Source organism: Rhinatrema bivittatum, chromosome 16 (genome assembly GCF_901001135.1).
Source record: "Rhinatrema bivittatum chromosome 16, aRhiBiv1.1, whole genome shotgun sequence".
Taxonomy (NCBI): Eukaryota; Metazoa; Chordata; class Amphibia; order Gymnophiona; family Rhinatrematidae; genus Rhinatrema; species Rhinatrema bivittatum.
In genome coordinates, this window is record NC_042630.1 from 26,479,285 (window position 1) to 26,500,083 (window position 20,799).

The 20,799-nt window shown below is 53.5% G+C and overlaps 1 protein-coding gene across 3 annotated transcripts; it reads left to right on the forward strand.

Moving 5' to 3' along the window:
• Positions 1-1,999: 1,999 nt before the first annotated feature.
• On the forward strand, positions 2,000-20,692 carry TDRKH (tudor and KH domain containing). 3 transcript variants are annotated; one of them, XM_029581860.1, is made up of 15 exons: positions 2,000-2,228; positions 4,207-4,386; positions 8,475-8,581; positions 8,859-9,051; positions 9,216-9,358; positions 9,743-10,046; positions 10,344-10,510; positions 10,609-10,781; positions 16,671-16,735; positions 17,397-17,548; positions 17,997-18,113; positions 18,226-18,319; positions 18,484-19,104; positions 19,475-19,549; positions 20,413-20,692. In XM_029581860.1, the coding sequence occupies exons 2-14, from the start codon at positions 4,263-4,265 to the stop codon at positions 19,525-19,527; spliced, it is 2,313 nt and encodes a 770-aa protein (XP_029437720.1). In that variant the 5' UTR covers positions 2,000-2,228; positions 4,207-4,262; the 3' UTR covers positions 19,528-19,549; positions 20,413-20,692. The 3 variants fall into 3 exon arrangements, with proteins under 3 accessions (XP_029437720.1, XP_029437719.1, XP_029437721.1); XM_029581859.1 differs by having other exon boundaries at positions 2,001-2,196; XM_029581861.1 differs by lacking the exon at positions 18,484-19,104 and having other exon boundaries at positions 2,005-2,196.
• Positions 20,693-20,799: the final 107 nt, after the last annotated feature.

Here is a 20,799-nt window from a genome sequence, read left to right on the forward strand (position 1 = left end):
TCCGAGCACATCTCTGGCCCCCCACACACTGATTCTCCCCTCCGAGCACATCTCTGGCCCCCACACTCTCATTCCCCCCCCCCTCCCTAACCCCTCTGAGCACATCTCTGGCCCCCACACTCATTCCCCCCTCCCTAACCCCTCAGAGCACATCTCTGGCCCCGCACACTGATTCCCCCCTCTGAGCACATTTCTGGCCCCCTCACACTCATTCCCCCCTCCCTAACCCCTCCGACCACATCTCTGGCCCCGCACACACTGATTCTCCCCTCCGAGCACATCTCTGGCCCCCACACTCTCATTCCCCCCTCCCTAACCCCTCAGAGCACATCTCTGGCCCCGCACACTGATTCCCCCCTCTGAGCACATTTCTGGCCCCCTCACACTCATTCCCCCCTCCCTAACCCCTCCGACCACATCTCTGGCCCCGCACACACTGATTCTCCCCTCCGAGCACATCTCTGGCCCCCACACACTCATTCCCCCCTCCCTAACCCCTCCAAGCACATCTCTGGCCCCCACACACTCATTCCCCCTTCCCTAACCCCTCCGAGCACATCTCTGGCCTCCACACTCTCATTCCCCACTCTTTAATCCCTCCGAGCACATCTCTGGCCTCCACACTCTCATCCCCCCCTCCCTAACCCCTCCAAGCACATATCTGGCCCCACACACACAGATTCCCCCCTCTGAGCACATCTCTGGCACTCACATACTCATTCCCCTCTCCCCACCCCCCTCCAAGCACATCTCTGGCCCCCACACACACTGATTCCCCCCTCTGAGCACATCTCTGGCACTCACATACTCATTCCCCTCTCCCCACCCCCCTCCAAGCACATTTCTGGCCCCCACACACACTGATTCCCCCCTCTGAGCACATCTCTGGCACTCACATACTCATTCCCCTCTCCCCACCACCCTCCAAGCACATCTCTGGCCCCCACATACTCATTCCCCCCTCCCTAACCCCTCTGAGCACATCTCTGGCCCTCACATACTGATTCCCCCCTCCCTAACCCCTCTGAGCACATCTCTGGCCCTCACATACTCATTCCCCCCTCCCTAACCCCTCCAAGCATATATCTGGCCCACACACACTGATTCCCCCCTCTGAACACATCTCTGGCACTCACATACTCATTCCCCTCTCCCCAGCCCCCTCCAAGCACATCTCTGGCCCCCACACTCATTTTCCCCTCCCTAACCCCTCAGAGCACATCTCTGGCCCCACACACACTGATTCCCCCCTCTGAGCACATCTCTGGCCCCCACACTCATTTCCCCCTCCCAACATACTAATTCCTTCCCTCCTGATACCTGGCTGTAGCTGCACACTCTGGATTCCTTTGCTGTTGTGCTCCAATGCTGCGCTGGGGCCTTCCCGTTCCGCCCACGTGCGCTGCTGTGCTGCCTGGGTCTGCCCACAAAATGTGTGGTGTGCATCAACAAGGCTTGCAGCTGTGCTCTGATTGGCTTACTGCTGCAATATAGGGGTAGGGTGCGCCTGCTATGGACAGGCTTCATCGCAGCAGCAGCAGCCAATCACTGTAACATGATTCAGAGCACAAGTCCCGCCCAACAAGCCCAAAAAAACGCGACTGGCAGAAAAAATAGCCCAATTAAAAGCAACCCGCGAATGACTACAAAAAGAAGCCCAATCTCGCGGTAAATAAGCGAGGTTGGCAACACTGGATTAGGTGTGCCGGGCCAAAGAGACCCAGTGCACCGCGCGCTCAGCTCTATCACTTGATTTCTGCGCGGCGCACCAATCGCCGTAGCCATAACCGATCTGAGCCCGCCTTTTTAGTGCACCGATTTGCTGTCGCTTCTTTCACGCGTGCGAATCAGTCTCTAGCTCCTTCGTGTCCTGCGGAACCGCTCAACCTCAGCGATTGGCTCTTTAATTCTGGGGCACTACGGTACAGCTCTAACCTTATAATTAGCGATTGGCTCGCAGGCTCAATAATGGACTGGGATTGGTTCATGGATGCCCTGCTCTGCGCAGTGATTGGACAGCGTGGCGCTACTGGAGAGCTTGGCGGGGAGAGCGTCTTTTCTCTATTGGTTGGAGCTGCCTCTCTCGCTTGGTGCTGTAGGAAGGTGGAGAGAGGAGGGGAAGGCTCCAGAAACTGCAGTGGAACCGAGGAAAAAGACTTGGGAAACCGAGCGAGACCTCACCTTGGAGTGGAGTGGGTGAGTGGAAGCATCATGAATGAGGCCTCGCGGTAAGAGAGGGAAAGGAAGAGATTAGGGTTCCGACTCATTCCAGGTTGACCCGGTCCTGGTTCACGTCTCAGTGTATGAATGCGATTGTGGTTCTGATTGTCCCATTGAGGACCCTTTACACAGTCAGAAACACAACACCCTGCACATAATGGGGCAAAACCACTTCTGGATCAACCTGTTCTGTCGTCCCGGGGCCGGTTGGCAACTCGGAATGGGATGAGTGGAGGAGGTAACATAGGAAATGCCCTGGGAATGAGATGGAGGGGAGGCCTCGCGAAGTGGAAGGGGGCTGTGTGGGACTGGGGAGAGGCCCCGGCAAGGGAAGGGGAGAGGGGAGGCTAGGCTGTGTGTGTGTAGAGGCCCCGGGAAGGGGAGAGGGGAGGCTAGGCTGTGTGTGTGTAGAGGCCCCGGGAAGGGGAGAGGGGAGGCTAGGCTGTGTGTGTGTAGAGGCCCCGGGAAGGGGAGAGGGGAGGCTAGGCTGTGTGTGGGGAGAGGCCCCTGGAAGGGGAGAGGGGAGGCTAGGCTGTGTGTGTGTAGAGGCCCCGGGAAGGGGAGAGGGGAGGCTAGGCTGTGTGTGTGTAGAGGCCCCGGGAAGGGGAGAGGGGAGGCTAGGCTGTGTGTGGGGAGAGGCCCCTGGAAGGGGAGAGGGGAGGCTAGGCTGTGTGTGGGGAGAGGCCCCTGGAAGGGGAGAGGGGAGGCTAGGCTGTGTGTGGGGAGAGGCCCCTGGAAGGGGAGAGGGGAGGCTAGGCTGTGTGTGGGGAGAGGCCCCTGGAAGGGGAGAGGGGAGGCTAGGCTGTGTGTGGGGAGAGGCCCCTGGAAGGGGAGAGGGGAGGCTAGGCTGTGTGTGGGGAGAGGCCCCTGGAAGGGGAGAGGGGAGGCTAGGCTGTGTGTGGGGAGAGGCCCCGGGAAGGGGAGAGGGGAGGCTAGGCTGTGTGTGGGGAGAGGCCCCGGGAAGGGGAGAGGGGAGGCTAGGCTGTGTGTGGGGAGAGGCCCCGGGAAGGGGAGAGGGGAGGCTAGGTTGTGTGTGGGGAGAGGCCCCGGGAAGGGGAGAGGGGAGGCTAGGCTGTGTGTGGGGAGAGGCCCCTGGAAGGGGAGAGGGGAGGCTAGGCTGTGTGTGGAGAGAGGCCCCGGGAAGGGGAGAGGGGAGGCTAGGCTGTGTGTGGGGAGAGGCCCCGGGAAGGGGAGAGGGGAGGCTAGGCTGTGTGTGGGGAGAAGCCTCGGGAAGGGGGGCGGGGGGCCCCCGGAAAGCAGAGGTGGAGGGGAGGCTAGGCTGTATGGGGAAAGGCCGTGGGGAGAGGCTCTGGGAAGTAGAGGAGAGGCTCTGGAGATTGGGGGGGAGGGGAGGTGGTGTATGGGAGGTCCTGGGAAATGGAGGGGAGGAGGTGGGGGAAGGGGAGGTGGGGGAGAGGCTCTGGGAAGCGGGAGAGATGGGAGGTGGTGTGGGGAGGCCTCGGGAAGTGGAAGAGGGGTGGGCAAGGCAGTGAGGGAGGAGGAGGCCCCAGGAAGTGGAGGTCTGGGGGGGAGGGGAGGCCCCGGGGAAGCAGAGTTGGGGAGGAGGCAATACGGGGAGTGTGGCAGGAGGTCCCGGGAAGAGGAGGTGGGGGAGGGGAAGCAGTGAGAAGCTTAGGAGGGGAGGTAGTGTGGGGTGAGGCTCCAGGAAGAGCAGCGCAGTGCAGTGGTGGTAGCACAATGTATGGAGGGAATTTTCTGTCTTGGGCATGGTACGAATGCAGCCTTGGATATGGGAGGAGGTGATTGCCTTGCACTGAAGGGGGGAGCTTAGAGTTCACCCTGACTCCCCTCTGTGATGTGTCCTGACTGCCTTTGGGTTATTGTACATTCACTCACCAGACAGAGGGCTCTTAAAGCTTTAAGGAGATGAATGTCTGAACTGGGGATTAGGCAGCAGTGCTCTCTTCCTTGGCTCTGTGCTATAACTATGCCCTAGGTAAGAAAGCCCTCTCTCTACTCATGCAGCCTGCCCTGGTTCTGTCGCCTGGGACTGAGACCTCACAGGAGAGCTGCTCCTTGATATGTCGGCCACAGAGAATTCCTGGAGTAACTTGAGCACTCTGCAGAAGGTGGCGCTGAGCCTCGGCATCCCTGCTAGTGCCGTGATCGCCTATATCCTGTACCGGCGGTACCGGGAGAGCAAAGGTAGGCATATTGTGCTCTGCGTTATTAACATCTGCTTCCTTGTAGCTGAAGGTTGTGTCGAGGAACACTAGACACCCTCTAAAAGCTTAGAACTTGCAGCAGGCAGAATGTTTGAAGGCAAAACGAGTGAGTACTAGAGCAAATGTTGATCTTCATTACTGTCTGCCTCGGGGCACGTTGGCCGTTGTCAACAGCCGGTCACTTGCTGATTCTCGTGACCTTGGAGTCTGGTTCTCTCCAGTGACAGAACCCTTTCAGATCAGTTCCCTGCAGTCGCGCACAGTGCAGGAGATCAGGGATTTGTTCTAGACCAAACTTCTGGGGTTCCCGCTGGGTGCTCTGACCTTGGAGAGTGCTGTGCATTTTCACGTAGATAAGCAGCATGAATTAGCCATGCTGTATGGGTACGTCCTCCGTACCCCTAGGTGGCGGAGCTCTCAAAGTCTAGTAAAGACTTTTAGCTAGGTACTCACTCCCTCCTGTATATTGCCAGGATTACCTCAGGCTCCTCAGTCTGATTTTTTCTTCCGCACACTATAGTGCGCAGAGCTCTTTAAATCTCCTCACTAAACTTAGAAAACTCTTATATTATACCAAAAAAAAAAAGTCAGTTCTTCACAGGAAAGAAGAGAAGAAGATATTTAAAAAAAAAAAAAAAAAAAAAGAACCTTCTTCTGAAGTTGCCCTCAGGAGATTGTTCCAATATTTCGGGGCACCCCCCCCTCCCAGCTGACTGCCTTTGCTTTGTTTCCTCGGTTAACCCCCAGTTTACCCGGGCTGGCACAGAGTAGAGATTGGGGGAGGGCTGCGATTTTCAGCCGTGGTCAACTCACCGGGCTGATGAAAAATAGCGGCAAGGCATCGCTGTTTCTCCCATGTACCGGCTGATTCCTTCCACTTCGGCGCCTCGAGTTATCACAGCGCGCACCGATGCACCAACGACTTGTGTTTCTCATTTTGCTGAGCCGAGAGCGTCATCACTGGCGCTGGAGGCCCAGCGCATTGGCGCCCGTGTCAGAAGGCTGGTGCATTGACGAGTCAGCCAGAGGGCCCAGAGCATCTGTGCGTGTGCTGCAGGTACTGGTGCATTGGTGTGAGCGCCGGACGGCCGAGTGCATTGCAGAGTGAGCCGGAAGGTCCGACGCATCGGCGAGTCAATTGGAAGGCCTGGCGCATGCGCCGGAGGGACTGGTGCGTGCGCTGGAAGGCTAGATACATCAGAGCGAGCCGGACGCCTGAAGCAAGAGCGCATGCGCCGGAAGGCCTTAATGAGATATAAACCAGATCACTAGTGCATCGATGCGGCCGCCGGCACACCACAAAAGAGGAAGTTCGCTGGCACGCCGACAAGGCCGCCGACGCGCCAATACATCTACATGGCGATGCATCAATGCAACCGCTGACGTGTCGATGTAATACTCAGCGCTCCAGGATATCGACTGGTGCGCCGACAAGCTGAGACCGAAGAACAGCGTCTCACTACCACTCCAGCCCATTCATGGCACTCAGTTGCACCGAGATGGCAGTGCACGCAGAGCACACGCAGATATCGGTGCAAGTATCTGGCACGCCACAACATCAGCACCAATACAGAGTGCGCAAGAGCTGTTGTGCCCACCCACATCGGACCGTTTGCAAACAAAAATACTAACAATACCATTAGCGCCGATGGAGACGGGCTTCCTGGAGCCGGTTCCTCCTGAGGCGCGTTTTTTACTGCCTGCGCAGTCCGTAGGGTCGGTCAAGGACTTTTACCAACACCGGGATGCTGCCGCTTTCCCGTGGGAGAATGCTAGCCTGGGTCGCAAATTTGAGTTTCCTACGGAACCTCTAACCCTGCCACAACTCCCGATTGAATGCCTGAGGGGAAATTCCTAGCATACTCCCTTATTGGCTCCCAACATCTCATAACGTCGACTTAAGAGCAAACAAAGTATTTGTTTTTCATACTAATGTTCAACTTCCACATCGCTCGGTGGAAGTTAAGTCAACAATCCAAAAGTCTGGTTCCTCCAGGATTCATTCCGGCTCACCGCCGACAGGGGACCAAATGTCATTTAAAAAAAAAAAAAGCCATTTTCCTTTAATGGCTCACAACCTGATAGCAAACAACCAGTTTGCGTCGCACATATCTTCGATGATGTACAGGTTCCAACAAGCCTTGCCTCGATGCCTTGTCCACCGGAAGGGATCGCAGCACTTCCTAAAGACTCCAAAGGGTTTGAGATCTCCTTTGGCACTTTGGCGGATGCCTTCACAGCCGAACGCCTTCCATGCTCACGTACTAGCGTGACAACTGGGCATAGTTGCCAGTCCATCCATTCCCTTTATTCGGAGATCGATTCCACCAATGCGGTCACAAGGCTTGAGTAAAAGGAACAGAGCAGTTCATTTTCCTGACATCTCCTCAACGTCTATCTTGTCACGATGTCACGGTTGCATGTCGTCCAGTCCTTTTATCCGGAGATCGATTTCACTGATGCGGTCACAAGGCTTGAATAAAAGGAAAAAGCAATTCCGGACACTCCTTGAAGGACCAAGTAGCGGCGCTCTCTTGTTTCAGGGGCGAGGTGAACGGAACCTGTTTGTCAGCGCATCCGGACATGACCTGTTTTCTTAAAGGGGTAAAACACCTCTTGCCACCCCTTCGAGGGCCGGTTCCCTTGTGGAATCTTAATCTAGTTTTGAAGTTTTTGGCAGGGCCCTCCTTTCGGCCACTGCATAAGTCTTTCCTTGCGCTTATTAACCCTGAAAACGGTGTTCCTGGTGGCGATATGCTCGGTTCGTCGCATCTCTAAACTACAGGCATTGTCGTGTCTGGATCAGTCCAGGAGCATTACAGCTTCACACCGTTCCATCCTTCTTGCCCAAGGTAATCTGAGTTTCATTTGAATCAGTCCATTTCGTTGCCATCCCTAGATAGGCACAAGGACACAGAAGAATACTGCCTCCGCCATTTAAACGTCAGTAGGCTTTTGCTGCGATTTCTGGAAGTTTCAGAACCGGTGCTCAAGACGGACTGCTTATTTGTTCTTCACGGTGGAAGGAGACAGGGCGAACCTGCTTCATGGGCTACCATAGCTCACTGGATCAAGGTGGTGGTCATGGGAGCCTAGGCAGAGGCAGGAAAGCCATTACCCTTTCAAGATAAAGTTCATTCTCCTAAGGCTCAGGCAGTATTCTGGGTGGAAGCTGAACTGCTGTCTCCCATTGACATCTGCCGAGCGGTGACAAGTCGTCCTTGCACACCTTCTCCAGGTTCTATTTCCTGGCCGAACAGGCCTGAGAAGACGCAGCCTTTGCAAGGGCGTTGCTAACCGGAATGCGGGCAGCCTCCTGCCCCGATCAGGGGTAGCTTTGTACATCCCATTGGTCCTGAGTCCATCTGGCTATTCGCTAGGAAATGAAGAAATTACTAACCTGATAATTTTGTTTTCCTTAGTGTAGACAGATGGATTCAGCATCCTGCCCACGGCTGCCCAAGAACGGTGCCAAGGAATCTTCCGTGAAATGAATATCTATTCCAAGAGGTTACGGGTAAGCCATTGCCCAGTCCCTAGATTAGGGCATCTATAATCTTTCTGGGATTCAGCGTTTGGTGGAGTACAGATATGGTTATCTGTTTTTAACCAAGTTTTTAATTAAGTTTTTCAATAGTATGTCCACAATGACTTTGAAGAGAATACTGAATGGCTGAGGTCACTGCAGGGGTGTATGTAGGGTGACGTCAGCTTTAAGACCTGACTCAGTCTCAATCTGCTGGCAGGGGAGAATAACCCATTGGTCCTGAGTCCATCTGTCTACACTAGGGAAAACGAAATTATTAGGTAAGTAATTTTCTCCAGTGTAGAGCATTACAGTAATCTATACGAGATAGCATGAATGTAAAAGTCAGAGTGATGATGATAAGGCCTTAGTCTCTGAATCAAACCGAGCAAATAAAACCTGATTTACTCAAACTAGAGATCTGTTGTGACATAGATAAAAGAACTATCCAAATGCATCCTTGGCACTTTAACCACTTCTGCTAAAGGAATATTTGTGTCTATGAAACCAACGAGCTGTAACCTCTTCTGGCTTGTGTTTAGATGAGAGCGTGGCATTTGTCGGAGAGGATGATATTGAAATAGAGATGAAGGTCCCTCGGGAAGCCGTGAAAGTGATAATTGGACGGCAGGGAGCAATTATAAAACAGGTAAGTACAAGAGCAACCACAAACCCATGCAGGGCCCACAGAACCTGTTTTATGGGGTGGGTGGGCTATTACATTTTGTACGTTTTTTAATCTTGGTTTGGAGACAGGTCAACACTGAGGGACTGCAGGTGGCACACTTGGTTATAGAGCAGTGTCAGTAAAACTTTTACCTGTCTCCATCTGCTGGCGGGGGTACTAAACCCAGGACTGACCTGTGGTAGTGCAGGAATGAAAATTAGCAGGTAAAGAACCGATTTTTCCTTTCCTCTCCTCGTAGCTAAGAAAGGAGACCAGTGTACGTATTGATGTGGACGACACAGAAAATTTGCAGGGGGAGCGTGTGCTGCTCCTCAGTGGGACCCCAGTGCAGGTCTGCAGAGCCAAGGCGACCATTCACCGCATCCTGAGCGAAAACATGCCCGTATCGGAGGAGATCCTCGTCCCCCAGAGGGCCGTGGGACGAATTATAGGTAAACGTGCCCCGCTCTCCTTTGGAAAGCCATTTCTGGGGCCTGTGAAACCTCTTGTCCCTAATAGGCCGGAAGAGAAGCAGGCGGTTAGCTATCTGGGGCTGGGGTGGCGATCCCTTCTATCGGTCCTTCCAGCCTGAGTACTGTCCTCTTCCTCTCTGAAGGCAGGGGTGGAGAGACCGTCCGCGTGATCTCCAAGAGCTCCGGGGCCAAAGTGTCTTGTGCACGGGAGCCCGACAGCAGTCCGCTGGCACTGACGAGGACCATCACGCTGACGGGAACCCAGAAGGAAGTGGAAGCAGCCAAGGTGACTTGTGCAGGGGTGAGGGAAGGGTCGGCAGGAAAAGGAAAACCTCTCCTTAGAGGTGGGATTGGCTAGAAAGGACCGCACGTGGTAAGTGGTGGGTTTGGGAGTCCTTAAAGCGTGCCTGGAGGCCGCCAAGCTGGCACGCGCGGTGCACCATGCCCTTTGGTTCCTAGTTGGCGCAAATGGCCTGCGCAGCCGGATGCGAGCGAGCGTGCGTATAAGTTGTTTTTGCGCCACCCGTGCGAAGATGGCTGCGCTTTGTGCAGGAAACGGTGAGGGGGGGGGCTACTCCTGGCAGGACCTTTCTTCCCTTCTTGAGTGAGAGGCACACCCCACCTTGTAGACCCGACTGACATGTGTGACCCATTCTCCTTCTCCTCCCAGCAACTCATCCAGGAGAAAGTGCTGGAAGAGGAAGCCATGAAGAACAAAGTGCTGCGGTCTGTTTCCGCTCGCTGCCAACGCAAGCAGCCCATCGGGGTGCGGAAGGCGGAGGAGGGCCCGGCAGGCGACAGGCAGGCTTTGGCCCACCAGAGCGGCGACTTCGGCCAGAGCCCACAGGAGGTTCTGGACCCCTGCCGGAGACCGGAAGAGCAAGACCTGCCGGCGGGGGCAGAGAAGCAGCAGGAGGGAGAACGTCGGGAGTCCGTGAGCACGCAGCCCGCAGAAGACGTCTTCAAGTTTGAAAGTAAGTGCGTTCGGTGCAGAAGCCGTAAGGTGGAATTATTTTAAGAATTGTACTCATCAGAAACATCTCATGAAGACGTTTCCAGTGCTAGCAATTTTTTTTTTTTTTTTTTGGTCATAAGTCATGCAGCCAGCAGTGGGCTGGCTTGGCCTTGGCTGGCGTCGGTGCACACTGGCGTGCTATTCTTGCAAGGCCCCTGCCCTACTAGTGCAGCCGGTCTCGTGTTAAGGGCAGGGATTTGAATCTGGCTCTCCTCCTTTCCCTGTGAGCTCAGCAGCAGACGCTCTTGCCTTTCAGTCCCCAGTCCAGACTTCAGCTTTAAGGCAGACGAGCACCTGGATGTCTACGTCAGTGCCAGTGAGAACCCCAACCACTTCTGGATCCAGATCCTGGGATCTCGCTCCTTGCAGCTGGATAAACTGACCCAGGAGATGTCCCAGTACTATGAGTCCTTCAGCCAGTCTGTGAGTATGGGGTGTGGGGTGCAGGGGCAGCAGGGGGAGACCTTGGCTGTGAATTTCAGAGGATGTGGGTGACCCTGTTTTCTTCCCTCTCTTTGTAGCCAGAGCTGCTGACCGTTGGAGTGGGTGACATAGTAGCCGCCCCGTACACGCATGACAAATTTTGGTACCGAGCTAAAGTTCTGGGGGTCCTGGACAATGGAAATTTGGATCTTTATTACGTGGATTTTGGGGATAATGGGGACGCTGCGCTGGAGGAGCTGCGTGTGCTTAGGTAAAGTTTTTGGCCATAAGTTGGTTTCTCACTGCAGTGACATTCTGAGATTTGAAAGGTGCCGTTCCTGAACATACCCAGATCAGTCCGGACAAGTGGGTTTGTGCATCCCTGCCAGCAGATGGAGGCAGAGAACAAAATCTCTGAGGCACTGCTACATAACCGAGAGTGCAGCCTGCAGTCCCTCAGTATTTCTCGGTCTCCAGCAGATGGTAGAGGTGCAGACACCTGCAGTCCTGACTGAAAGTTGGATTTTAGAAATTGGAGCAGCTCCTCGAGGTGTTAGGTTCCTTTGTGGGCCATCCCTTGAGTGGAGTCGGGTGAACGGGGAGTTGGTTACCCCTGACTATGGTAGCCTGCGGTGCCGGAGATTTTGATAGCCAGGGGATGGCTCCCTGGCCGTAGCCTTCTCCTGCCAGCCGCTGCCTCGGTAAAGGGAAATACCCTTTTTGTTCTTCTGTTTGTATTTGTTTAAGCTTGTTTGGGGTGGGGGAACGTAAAGAGTTTCAGAGGTGCGAGCCAGGAGACTTGGTCGGTGGCGCAGTAAACAGGCCGGATGGACAGCGGGAGCTGTCGAATGGCAGGAGGAGGAGAGTGTAAGTGCTGCAAGTTGGTTATTCCCCAGCGGGGAAACTTGGGCCGTGTCTCTTAATTTTTGGCACGTTACTTGACCTGCCGTGGCTCCCGCGCATGCCACTTGCGAGTGCACAGTGCTGTAGAGCTCCCTCGTGGTGTGGCCTGCCTTGTAGCGGCGCGTGTTTGGCCGCATGGCGGTGCAACCGCGTGGTGTCATGGCGTGCAGGGCCTGTGGTCTTTAGTAGGCCAGACTAGATTCCTGTTCCCTCTGCACATTTGTGCTTTGGGAGCATAAGGATCCTCCAGGGGGGGGAGGGGGGGGGGGTGTCAAAGTCTAAGAAGGCTATCCATGGTTCATAAGCAGCAGCAGTAGCGCAGGGGGGGACCTCCCCCTTCAGCCAGGCCTGCGGAGGATCGTGGTCAGGGGGGCTGTCCTGGGCGGGGGCGCCGGCAATCCTCCTCCTCCCCTCTCTCCTGCGGTGCAGGAGGCTGAGGGGAGGGCCTTAAGGAGGGAGCAGATTCGGGGGACAGCCTTTTCCCACAGGATCCAGAGGAGTTCTCCCCAGAATTTATCCTGCTACTCCACAGAGCCCTCCTGCCTAGGAAGGGGGCAGACGAAGGCTCCAAGGACCTGGAGGACTCGGATGAGATGCCGGATCTTGCGTCACTGCAGGGGGAGGTTCCGGATGGGGAGCCCAAGGAAGGTTAGCTTCCTGATCCGGATTAAATGAACCAGATCTTGATGAGACTGTACCTGCAGGGGATGTCCCTCATGTGGTCCGGCTATTTAAGAAAGAGGAACTACGACCTCTCATTCCTTAGTTGTTGGAGGAATTGGATAATGAAGGTGTGAATCCGGTCCTGGATAGACTGCGGGGTCTGCCTACGGCCTTTCCATTGCCTAATAAGATACAGAAGCTGATCAGCCGGGAGTGGGATTTCCCAGAGGCAGGCTTAAATGTCAGAAGGGCTATGGTGAAGCTTTATCCTTGGATGGATGAATATTTGGATCGCCTAAAGATGCCTAAGTTAGATGCAGCAGTCTCAGCAGTGACAAAGAAGACCACGATCCTTAAGCACAGCCAAACCTGCAACTAGGATGTTAAGCACATGTTTGAAGTGTCAGCTTTAAGCCTTAGCCTTCGAGCCGCAGTGTGCCAGCATGATGAAGCGGGACTGCTTTGTCCTGGATTCAGAATGTGCAGGAACAGGCGTCTCTCGGGACTTTCAGTCCCGTCCATTTGGCTTGGCTGGAGGCTGGTGTGGCCGATGCGCTGTACAATTTGGTGCGTACCTCCGCCAGGAGTATGGTCTCAGCAGTGACAGCGCACCAGCTTCTGTGGTTATGCATTTGGTCGGACGTTGCCAAGGCCCAGCTGTGCAATCTCCCTTTTAAAGGGAAACTACTGTTCAGGGAAGAGCTGGATTAGCTGATGAAATCCCTCAGAGATTCCAAAGGAAACAGGCTGCCCGAGGATAAGAGTTCTAAGAAGTTCTTTCCACCCCAGTGCCGATTCAAGGTTTCGTCCCGGGAGAGGGACCACAACCTCAGGGTCGAAGGAGTCATCAGGAGAGCAGCAGTCCTTTCGGGGCACCATCAGATCCTCCAGAGGTGGTTCCGGTCAGGGGACCAGAGGAGGTAAGGCCTCGCAATGAAGCCAGGCCCATCAACTCCTCGCTGGAAGTGGTAGGGGACAGGTTGTCCTGTTTCTAAGAGGAGTAGACCAAGATCACTGCGGACTGGTGGATGCTGGAGGTTGTAAGAGAGGGTTACACCTTAGAATTTTCGTGCCCGGTCAGGGAGGCCTTTCTGAAGTCTCGCTACTTGTCTCGCAGCAAAAGGGTTGCAGTAGAGCAGATTCTTCAAAGGTTGCTAAGTTTAGAGGCCAGATCTGCTGAGCTAACAGGGATGGGAGAGGTACTCCATTTATTTCATGGTGCCAAAGAAGGAGGGCACCTTCCGTTCCATTTTGGATTTGCAAAAGGTAAATGTAGCCTTGCGGGTACCACGTTTCTAAATGGAGACGCGTACCGTAATAGCAAAGGCGAATTCCTCGCGTCCCTGGATCTGACCAAAGCCTATCTTCATATTCCCATTCGGAAAGACCATCAGGTGTTTGTTCAATTCATGATGCTGGGACGACACTTCCAATTTCGGGCTCTTCCCTTCGGGTTGGCTATGGCTCCCCGAACCTTCTCAAAAGTGATGGTCGTGGCAGCAACCCTGAGACAGGAACGGATTCTGGTACATCCATATCTCGATGATTGCACTCCTCCTCTGATTTTGACCAAATAAGCCAGTCGGTCAGTGAAGCGAGTGATGAACCCCCTCAGTTCTCTGGGGTGGGTGATCAGTGTGGCGAAGAATTACCTGGTTCTGTCCCAGTCATTGGAGTATCTAAGTACCTCCTTCAAAACCCAACTAGGCAGGGTGTTTGACGGTGGACGGGTTGACAAAGTTGCAAGCGCAGGCGACGCTGCTCTTGAGTCTGTCAGTGCCAAAGGTCTGGGACTATGTTGGATTTGGTTCACTGGGCCTTTGCTCAGATGCATCCCTTACAAAATGTACTGTTGTCCAGGTGGAATCCATTGTCTGAGGCATATCAGCTGCTGCTGCAAGGAGAATCCAGATCCAATCTTTCATGGTGGGTATCGAGGAGCAATCTGGAAAAAGGAGTGGACCTGGAGGCCCCAGACTGGGTGATGGTGACCACAGATGCCAGCCTCAAGGTCTGGGGGGCGGTGTTCCTGTCTGCCTAGGGTCTTTGGTCAACAACGGAAACATCCTGGCTGATCAATCGTCTGGAGACGAGGGCTGTGTGCAGAGCCTGGAGGCATTCTTGCCAGTGGTCCAGGGACGAATGGTGTGGGTGTTCTCAGACGATGGTGGTGTACATCAATCGCCAAGGACGGACACGGTTGCTCGGGAGACTCACCTGTTTGTGTGGGCAGATCGTCATCTGGAGGGGATTGCGGCCTCACGTGTTGCAGGAGTGGACAAACGTACAGGCGGATTTCCTAGGCAAACAGCTGGACCCCAGGGAGTGGGAACTGTCCTCGGAAGCCTGGAATCACTTTGTGCCAGGTGGATCTCATGGCAATGTGATCCAATGCAGACCGTAGATTCTTCAGTTGCCAAAGGGAGCCCGGGTCAGTAGGCCTGTGGTCGACTGGGATTCTTCTGTATGTGTTTCCTCCGTGGCCACTTATCGGCCGAGTATTGCAGCGCATAGAGTAGAATCCAGGGAGCATGGTGTAGTGGCCCAGAGGGGCTTCGATGTCTATGGTTCTCAGATATGGTGTATCTGACGATCAATTGGCCTCTGTGGTTGGCTAATCTGCCAGGCCTGCTTTTGGCAAGGACCGATATTTTCAGATCGGAAGGATCTTTTGTCATGGCTTGGCTTTTGAAAGGCGGCAATTGCGCCTGAAAGTCTATTCTGAACCAGTGATCTCCACTGTGCTTCAGGCAGGGAGACAACCTATGCCAAGGACTTAGGTGAAGGTTTGGAAGGTTTCTTCTGGGGTGTGCAGCAGAATCTGGAACTGTTGTCGATGGGGATCTCTCACATTTTGTCCTTTCTTGAACAGGGCTTGTCCAAAGGCCTGGCCTACATTTTGCTTTGTGTTCAGGTGTCAGCCTTGGGCAAATTCCGGGAAAGGTCTTTGGCCGCTCATCCTGATGTGCAATTTCTGAAGGTGGTTAAGCATTTGCAGCCTCTGGTTAGGAAGGTGTGTCCGAATTTGAATTTCAATTTGGTCTTGCGGGTTCTCTGTAGCACACCCTTTGAGCCCTTAAGTCGGACCTCCGTGAAGGATTTGACATTGAAGACGGTTTTCCTGTTGGCTATATGTTCGGCCAGGCAGATTTCCGAGCTTCAGGCGCTTTCTTGTCAAGATCCTTTCCTGCGTATTGCGGAGGACAGGGTGACCTTGCGTACGGTTCCCTCCTTTTTGCTGAAAGTGGTGTCTTTTCATGTGAATCAGACTGCTGAGCTACTGGCTTTTCCGGAGTGGTCTGGTGGGTCTCCTCGGGATAGGGATCTTCGTCTCCTGGATGTGCGTCACATGCAGTTGCATTATTTGAAAGTCACTAATAGCTTTCCGAGGTCGGATCACCTGTTTGAGGTGCTCGGTGGAGCAAAAAAAAGGGAGAGAGCCTCTAAGGCTACACTTTCTAGATGGCCGAAGGAGACCATTTGTTTGGCCTTTGGCCTATATTTGTAAGGGTCTCCAAATCCTGACGGGCCTCGACTTGGGCACAAGCAGCCTCCTGGGCGGAGTGTCAGTTGGTGTCTCCTCAGGAAATATGTAGGGCCACGGTGTGGTCTTCGTTACATGCTTTCACTAAGCATTACCGATTTGGATGTTCGAGCGCAGGAGGAGGCGTCTTTTGGTGAGGGTGCGTTAAGAGCGGGTCTTTCAGGTGCCCGCCCAATATAGGGGATGCTTGCGTACATCCCACTTGTCTGGACTGATCTGGGCATGTTCAGGAAAGGAAAATTTTGGTTCTTACCTGCTAATTTCTGTTCCTGTAATACCACAGATCAGCCCAGAGATCCACCCTGTTGTTGCTGCCGAAAGACTGAATTTCCTGGTGAAAGATTGCCATTGTATATCAGCTGCTTTCCGTTTTCACGTGGTTATAAAGTTGTATTTCTTTTTCTGAGTAGGCGGTTAGCAGGCCGTTGCCTGGCAGTGTTTGGCTTTCCAGTTAAGGGGATTCCAACCCTGTGTTTAGAATCTGTCTGTTTTCCCCAAAAAAGGGGGGAATTGGGGGGGGGGGGGTCTACCTTTTGGCTTGGGTACTGGTCAATAGTGAGGGACTGCAGGGGGCACTCTCAGTTAAGTAGCAGTGCCTGAAAAGTGTTTCTTAGTTCTCTGCCTCCATCTGCTGGTGGGAGTGCATAACCCACTGGTCTGGACTGATCTGAGGTATTCCAGGAATGAAAATTAGCAGGTAAGAACCAATTTTCCTGTGTTACTGTCCCAGCTCCCTATTTGTATCTGAGTGGTCAATGGTGTGTGAATATCTTTCTCTGTTGTATTTACTTCTATTTATTTATTTTTAATTTTTATATACCGATGTCCTGTATAATATACATATCACACCGGTTTACAAGGAACTCAAACGGTCGCCTCAGGGGCGGAATACATTGGAACAAATAGCAATAAAGAACTTACAGAGAAATAAAAGGCCTAATTTAACTGAAATATAGTACTTCTGAATGAAATGTGAAGTTGGAAGACTCGTGTTCAGTGCTGTGGAAGTTCCTGATGCATGAGCTGACCGGGGCTTGCTCTCTCTTGTAGGAGTGACTTTCTGAGTCTGCCTTTCCAGGCCATTGAGTGCAGCCTGGCCGGGATTGGCCCAGCCGGTGAGTGTCAGGCCAGGTGTGGGTGCAGGGTGGCTACTGATCTGTATACTGGCCAAATGGTTGAGATTAAGGAAGCAGACTGTGCAAACAGATCGAGCTCATTTGACATTGGACGTGGACCCCCCAGACAGGTTCACTAAGATTTTTGTGGTGGTGTTTTTTTTTGCCGCACTGGTTGTTCTGCACATAAATCTTGTTCTGAGACACCTCAGAGCCGCATGCAGGCACCCCGCAAAGGGGGCGGCCAAAATGAGAGGTTCATATCTGTTTCTGTTTCAAAAAGGATATTTGAGTAAAAAGGAGAATGGAGGAGTAAGACCAAAAACAGCAGATCTGTGGCTTGCTTAAGCTGCTGCTTCAGCTCAAGGCTTGCCCCAGGCCTCTGCTAATGACCGGGTGTTGGGTTAGGATCTCTTCCATACAAGACCCCCCCCCCCCCCCCATTGAGGAGCACTCTTGGGGGGCAGTCTTCTGGAAACCTACTCAGGAGACTTCTTACGAGCTATCCTGGGAAGCTAAAGACCATTTTTTTTTTTCCCCTTCTCCATCTGTTTTTGTCTTAACTGCAGCCAGATGGAGAAGGGAAAATCTCCAGAGCCCAACCCTCTGCTGTTGCAGAAAGGCTCAGAGATTTTAACTCTGCTCCCTTTCCCTGTGGCAGGTGACAGGTGGTCGGTGGAAGCTCTGGACGACTTTGATCGGCTGACGTATTGCGCGGAGTGGAAACCTCTGCTGGCAAAGATTTCTAGTTACACGCAGACCGGGGTGTGCACCTGGCCGCAGATCCAGCTGTACGACTTCTCCAATGGAAAAGTATACACCGCATCTTAACTTAGCAAGGCCGGCACGCGGCGTGTTTTTCTACGCTGCACGCGGGCGCTTCTGCAGCATGGCCTGGAGAGAGAGCAGTTTCCACCTAACCAAAACGCCAAGTCTCGTCTTGGCATTGTCGGGACTGCTGCTTTCTCGTGGCCTCTCAGGGGTGCCTGGAGGGGGGGGGGGGGGGAATGGTGGTGGTGTAATGCAGGAGCCTGGGCGGAGGAGGGAGAGCGAGAGCACCTTGTAGTGAAAGGGAAGTCTGCTCAGCTCATCACGGGCCCACGCAGTCACTTTTCTTTTTTAATGGGGTTTAGCTTGCTTTTGGCTAGAAGATACAAATTGCTTATCCTTCACTCCTGCCACGGTGCTGTGGTTGTATTTTAGAATATCTTCCCCTCTGCTTGCTGGTTTTTGTGTTTTTTGTTTGTTTTTCCCACATCAGAGCCTCGATGTTGGGCAGGAGCTTCTTCGCCTTGGTCACGCTGCTCAGCGCCTGCATGCAAAGGAGGCGGATGTAGGGGATCGAGGGGACGTCGCGCATTCGCTGCAGCAGACACCGGTAAGTAATTCTCCTACCAGGGAAGGAAGTTACCCAGTCGGCTGTGGTAGGGTCTCCTGGTTTTAGTGAGTTTATGGGCAGACATGTCTTCTACATTGCCCTTGTTTTGCAGGATGACATTACAGCCATATCCCAAAATGGATTGTTCTCCGATACCAGAGAGAGTCCGGAGGAGCTGCTTACCCTGTCCTGCCTCAGCCTCTCAGGTAAGTGGCTCTGTGTGAGCGATTTCGAGAGAGAGAGAACAATGCAGGGGGGGGGGGGGGGGGGGTGTATTTCCGCCATGATGAGTTTAAGGAATTAGCGGTATTAGGGTGCAGAGATGCCAGGGGGAGAGTTTAACGTGTGATTCCTGGCTTGGACTCGCTAGATCGCTCCATCGAAGCACTGCGGGCTGACACAGAGGCACAAGACCCTCTTCTGGGAGGGACGTTCTCCTTCCCACAAGATTCTGTGTCTTCCACTCCCTTCCGCAGTGCTGGAGATGCTGCATCGGTGTCTGGAGGGAGGACATCGGAGGACCATGTTGAAACCGCAGAAGGCTGCCAGTGCAGGATCTGGCGCTCTGCTGCAGGTGCTGCATTGCTGGACAAAGACCCCGCTGCAACTCCGGAGAATGTGGAAGACGCCAAGGTTTCATTTTCCCAGTTTGGCATAATGGAAGTGGATTCTGGAACATCGCCGGGCAACCAAACACACCTCTTAGACGTCGGTGGCGACATGCTGAGCTCTGCCGATCAGAGTGGCGACACCACCTCCACTACCATCTCCAGTCTGGCCTGGAGTGAGGTGTGCAGTTCTGGTGACTCCTTGGGTCTGGACAGTACCATCTACTCTATCAGAGGCTGTTTCTATTACTTGTCCTCGGAGGAGGATTCCTGCAGCTCTGTGTTTGACAGTCACGCAGGATCAGACAAGGATGTCTCTCGAAGCTCTGAGACCAACAGCCCTTGCAAGAGTGAAGAGCAGTGCAGGGGGGATGATAGTACAGGTATGGCAGTCACAGGTGCTTTTGGGGAGAGGGTAGAATGGTACAGGTATAGTGGGCACTGTGAGAAAAGAGGGGGCGTGGTTCTGGTGTGGTGTACACTGGGGGAAGGGTGTCTGCACGTTTCCTGGTGATAGTGCTCCTCTGGTACCAGATGCACGCATAAAGCGCTGAAACAGAAGTGACTCTCTCTCGCTCCTTGGGTGTATTGAATGGATTAATCCCAGAATGGGGGCAGTAGGGGAAGCAAGGCTGGAATATATTTTGGGCGAGGGTCGTATTTGCTGATTCTCAGTTCTCCAAGCTCTGCCCCACGCCTGCCCTCCTGTATTCAGAAGCTAATAGGAACCATTTCTCTGCTCTCTCTGTACAGAGGCTGCCTCCATCTCTGCCAGTAGGGAGGATGTCCTTGATGATTCACTCTGAATGCTGCAGTGCTCCTTAAATGGTGCGTATACTTTATAATACGGGCTGGTGGTGGGAGCTCTTTCCTACCTCATGGGGTGCTGGAGGGCGGGTGGATGTTGCCACAGTCCTCCTGCCTCCACCTTGGGTTAGGGATGACTTGTCTCTCGCTCCCCATGTCTCGGGATGCTGGAAGGAGCATAGTCCTTGCCCCACAGTTTGTATTTCTTGGGATGGTGGATTCTGCTCTTGCTCCTCCCTTGGGATGGAAACTAATTCTGTCTGACCCACTGGGACTGTGCAGTGTTGCCGCTGTCCTAGACTAATAACCTGGTGGCTATTGAGCTTTATGCTGCCCGTGACTTGTGTATACCTGTCTTGCAAAGCTCCTGGGATCCCCTGTAGCTGGCCAGGGAAGCAAATGTTCTATTAAACTTTGCAAGCTGGAACTAGTTGTCCGCTTTCCGTTGCCTCGCTGTAGTGTTGACAGCTGTGCACCGTTTCCTCTTTTTCTCTCCTCCCCAGGGCTTTGCCTGCAGTGTGGATATAGTTGCAAAAGCCCCAGGGAATTGCTGCTTTGCATGTTTCCCTTCTGCTCCCATGTTAACAAGAGACCCATGGGTTAATGATGTCACGCTGGCTGTGTGGATGAACTGGACTTTGCACCCTGCACAAGCTCAGTGGGGAAAGAGATCCATTTGAGTTTGTCGTAGACATTCCTTTGGTGCATTGGATGATGCGTGTGTGTGTGGGAAGCTGCATGCAGGCCCTTACCATCAGCTTTGGAACCTGATGCGTGATGGGTTTGGGGGGAGGGGGGTGGTGACTGGTGCCTCTTGCACAGCTCAGTGAGACGACAGCCTCCGCTTCTGCTCAGGCCCTGCCCCTTTCTCAATCTTTCTCCAGATTGTGTCTGCACTGTCCAGCAGTTTGATGGCGAAATTGCTCTTCATCTGTGCTTTTGTCTAACTGCATGAGCAGGCCCAACCATGGTCCTGGAATACACAGCGCCACCTGACGGGGGAAAAGGGCTACACAATCCAGGCCTAGCTCAATTAGCTTGTTTAACATTTGAATGTTTACGTTGAGGAAGAGTTAAATACATGAAAATGTACATTGAACATATACAGAGTAGAAGATGTAAATAATTCTGATTTTCTTTAATAAAGTTGGTTATGGAATTGTTTCTGTAGGAGGCTCCGTGTCCTTGTCGGTCCTAGTTCTTCCTGTGCAGTAAGCCTTTGTGCTAGCTAAGGCCTCTCTTTGAGGGTGGAAGAGTGTGCAACTGAAATA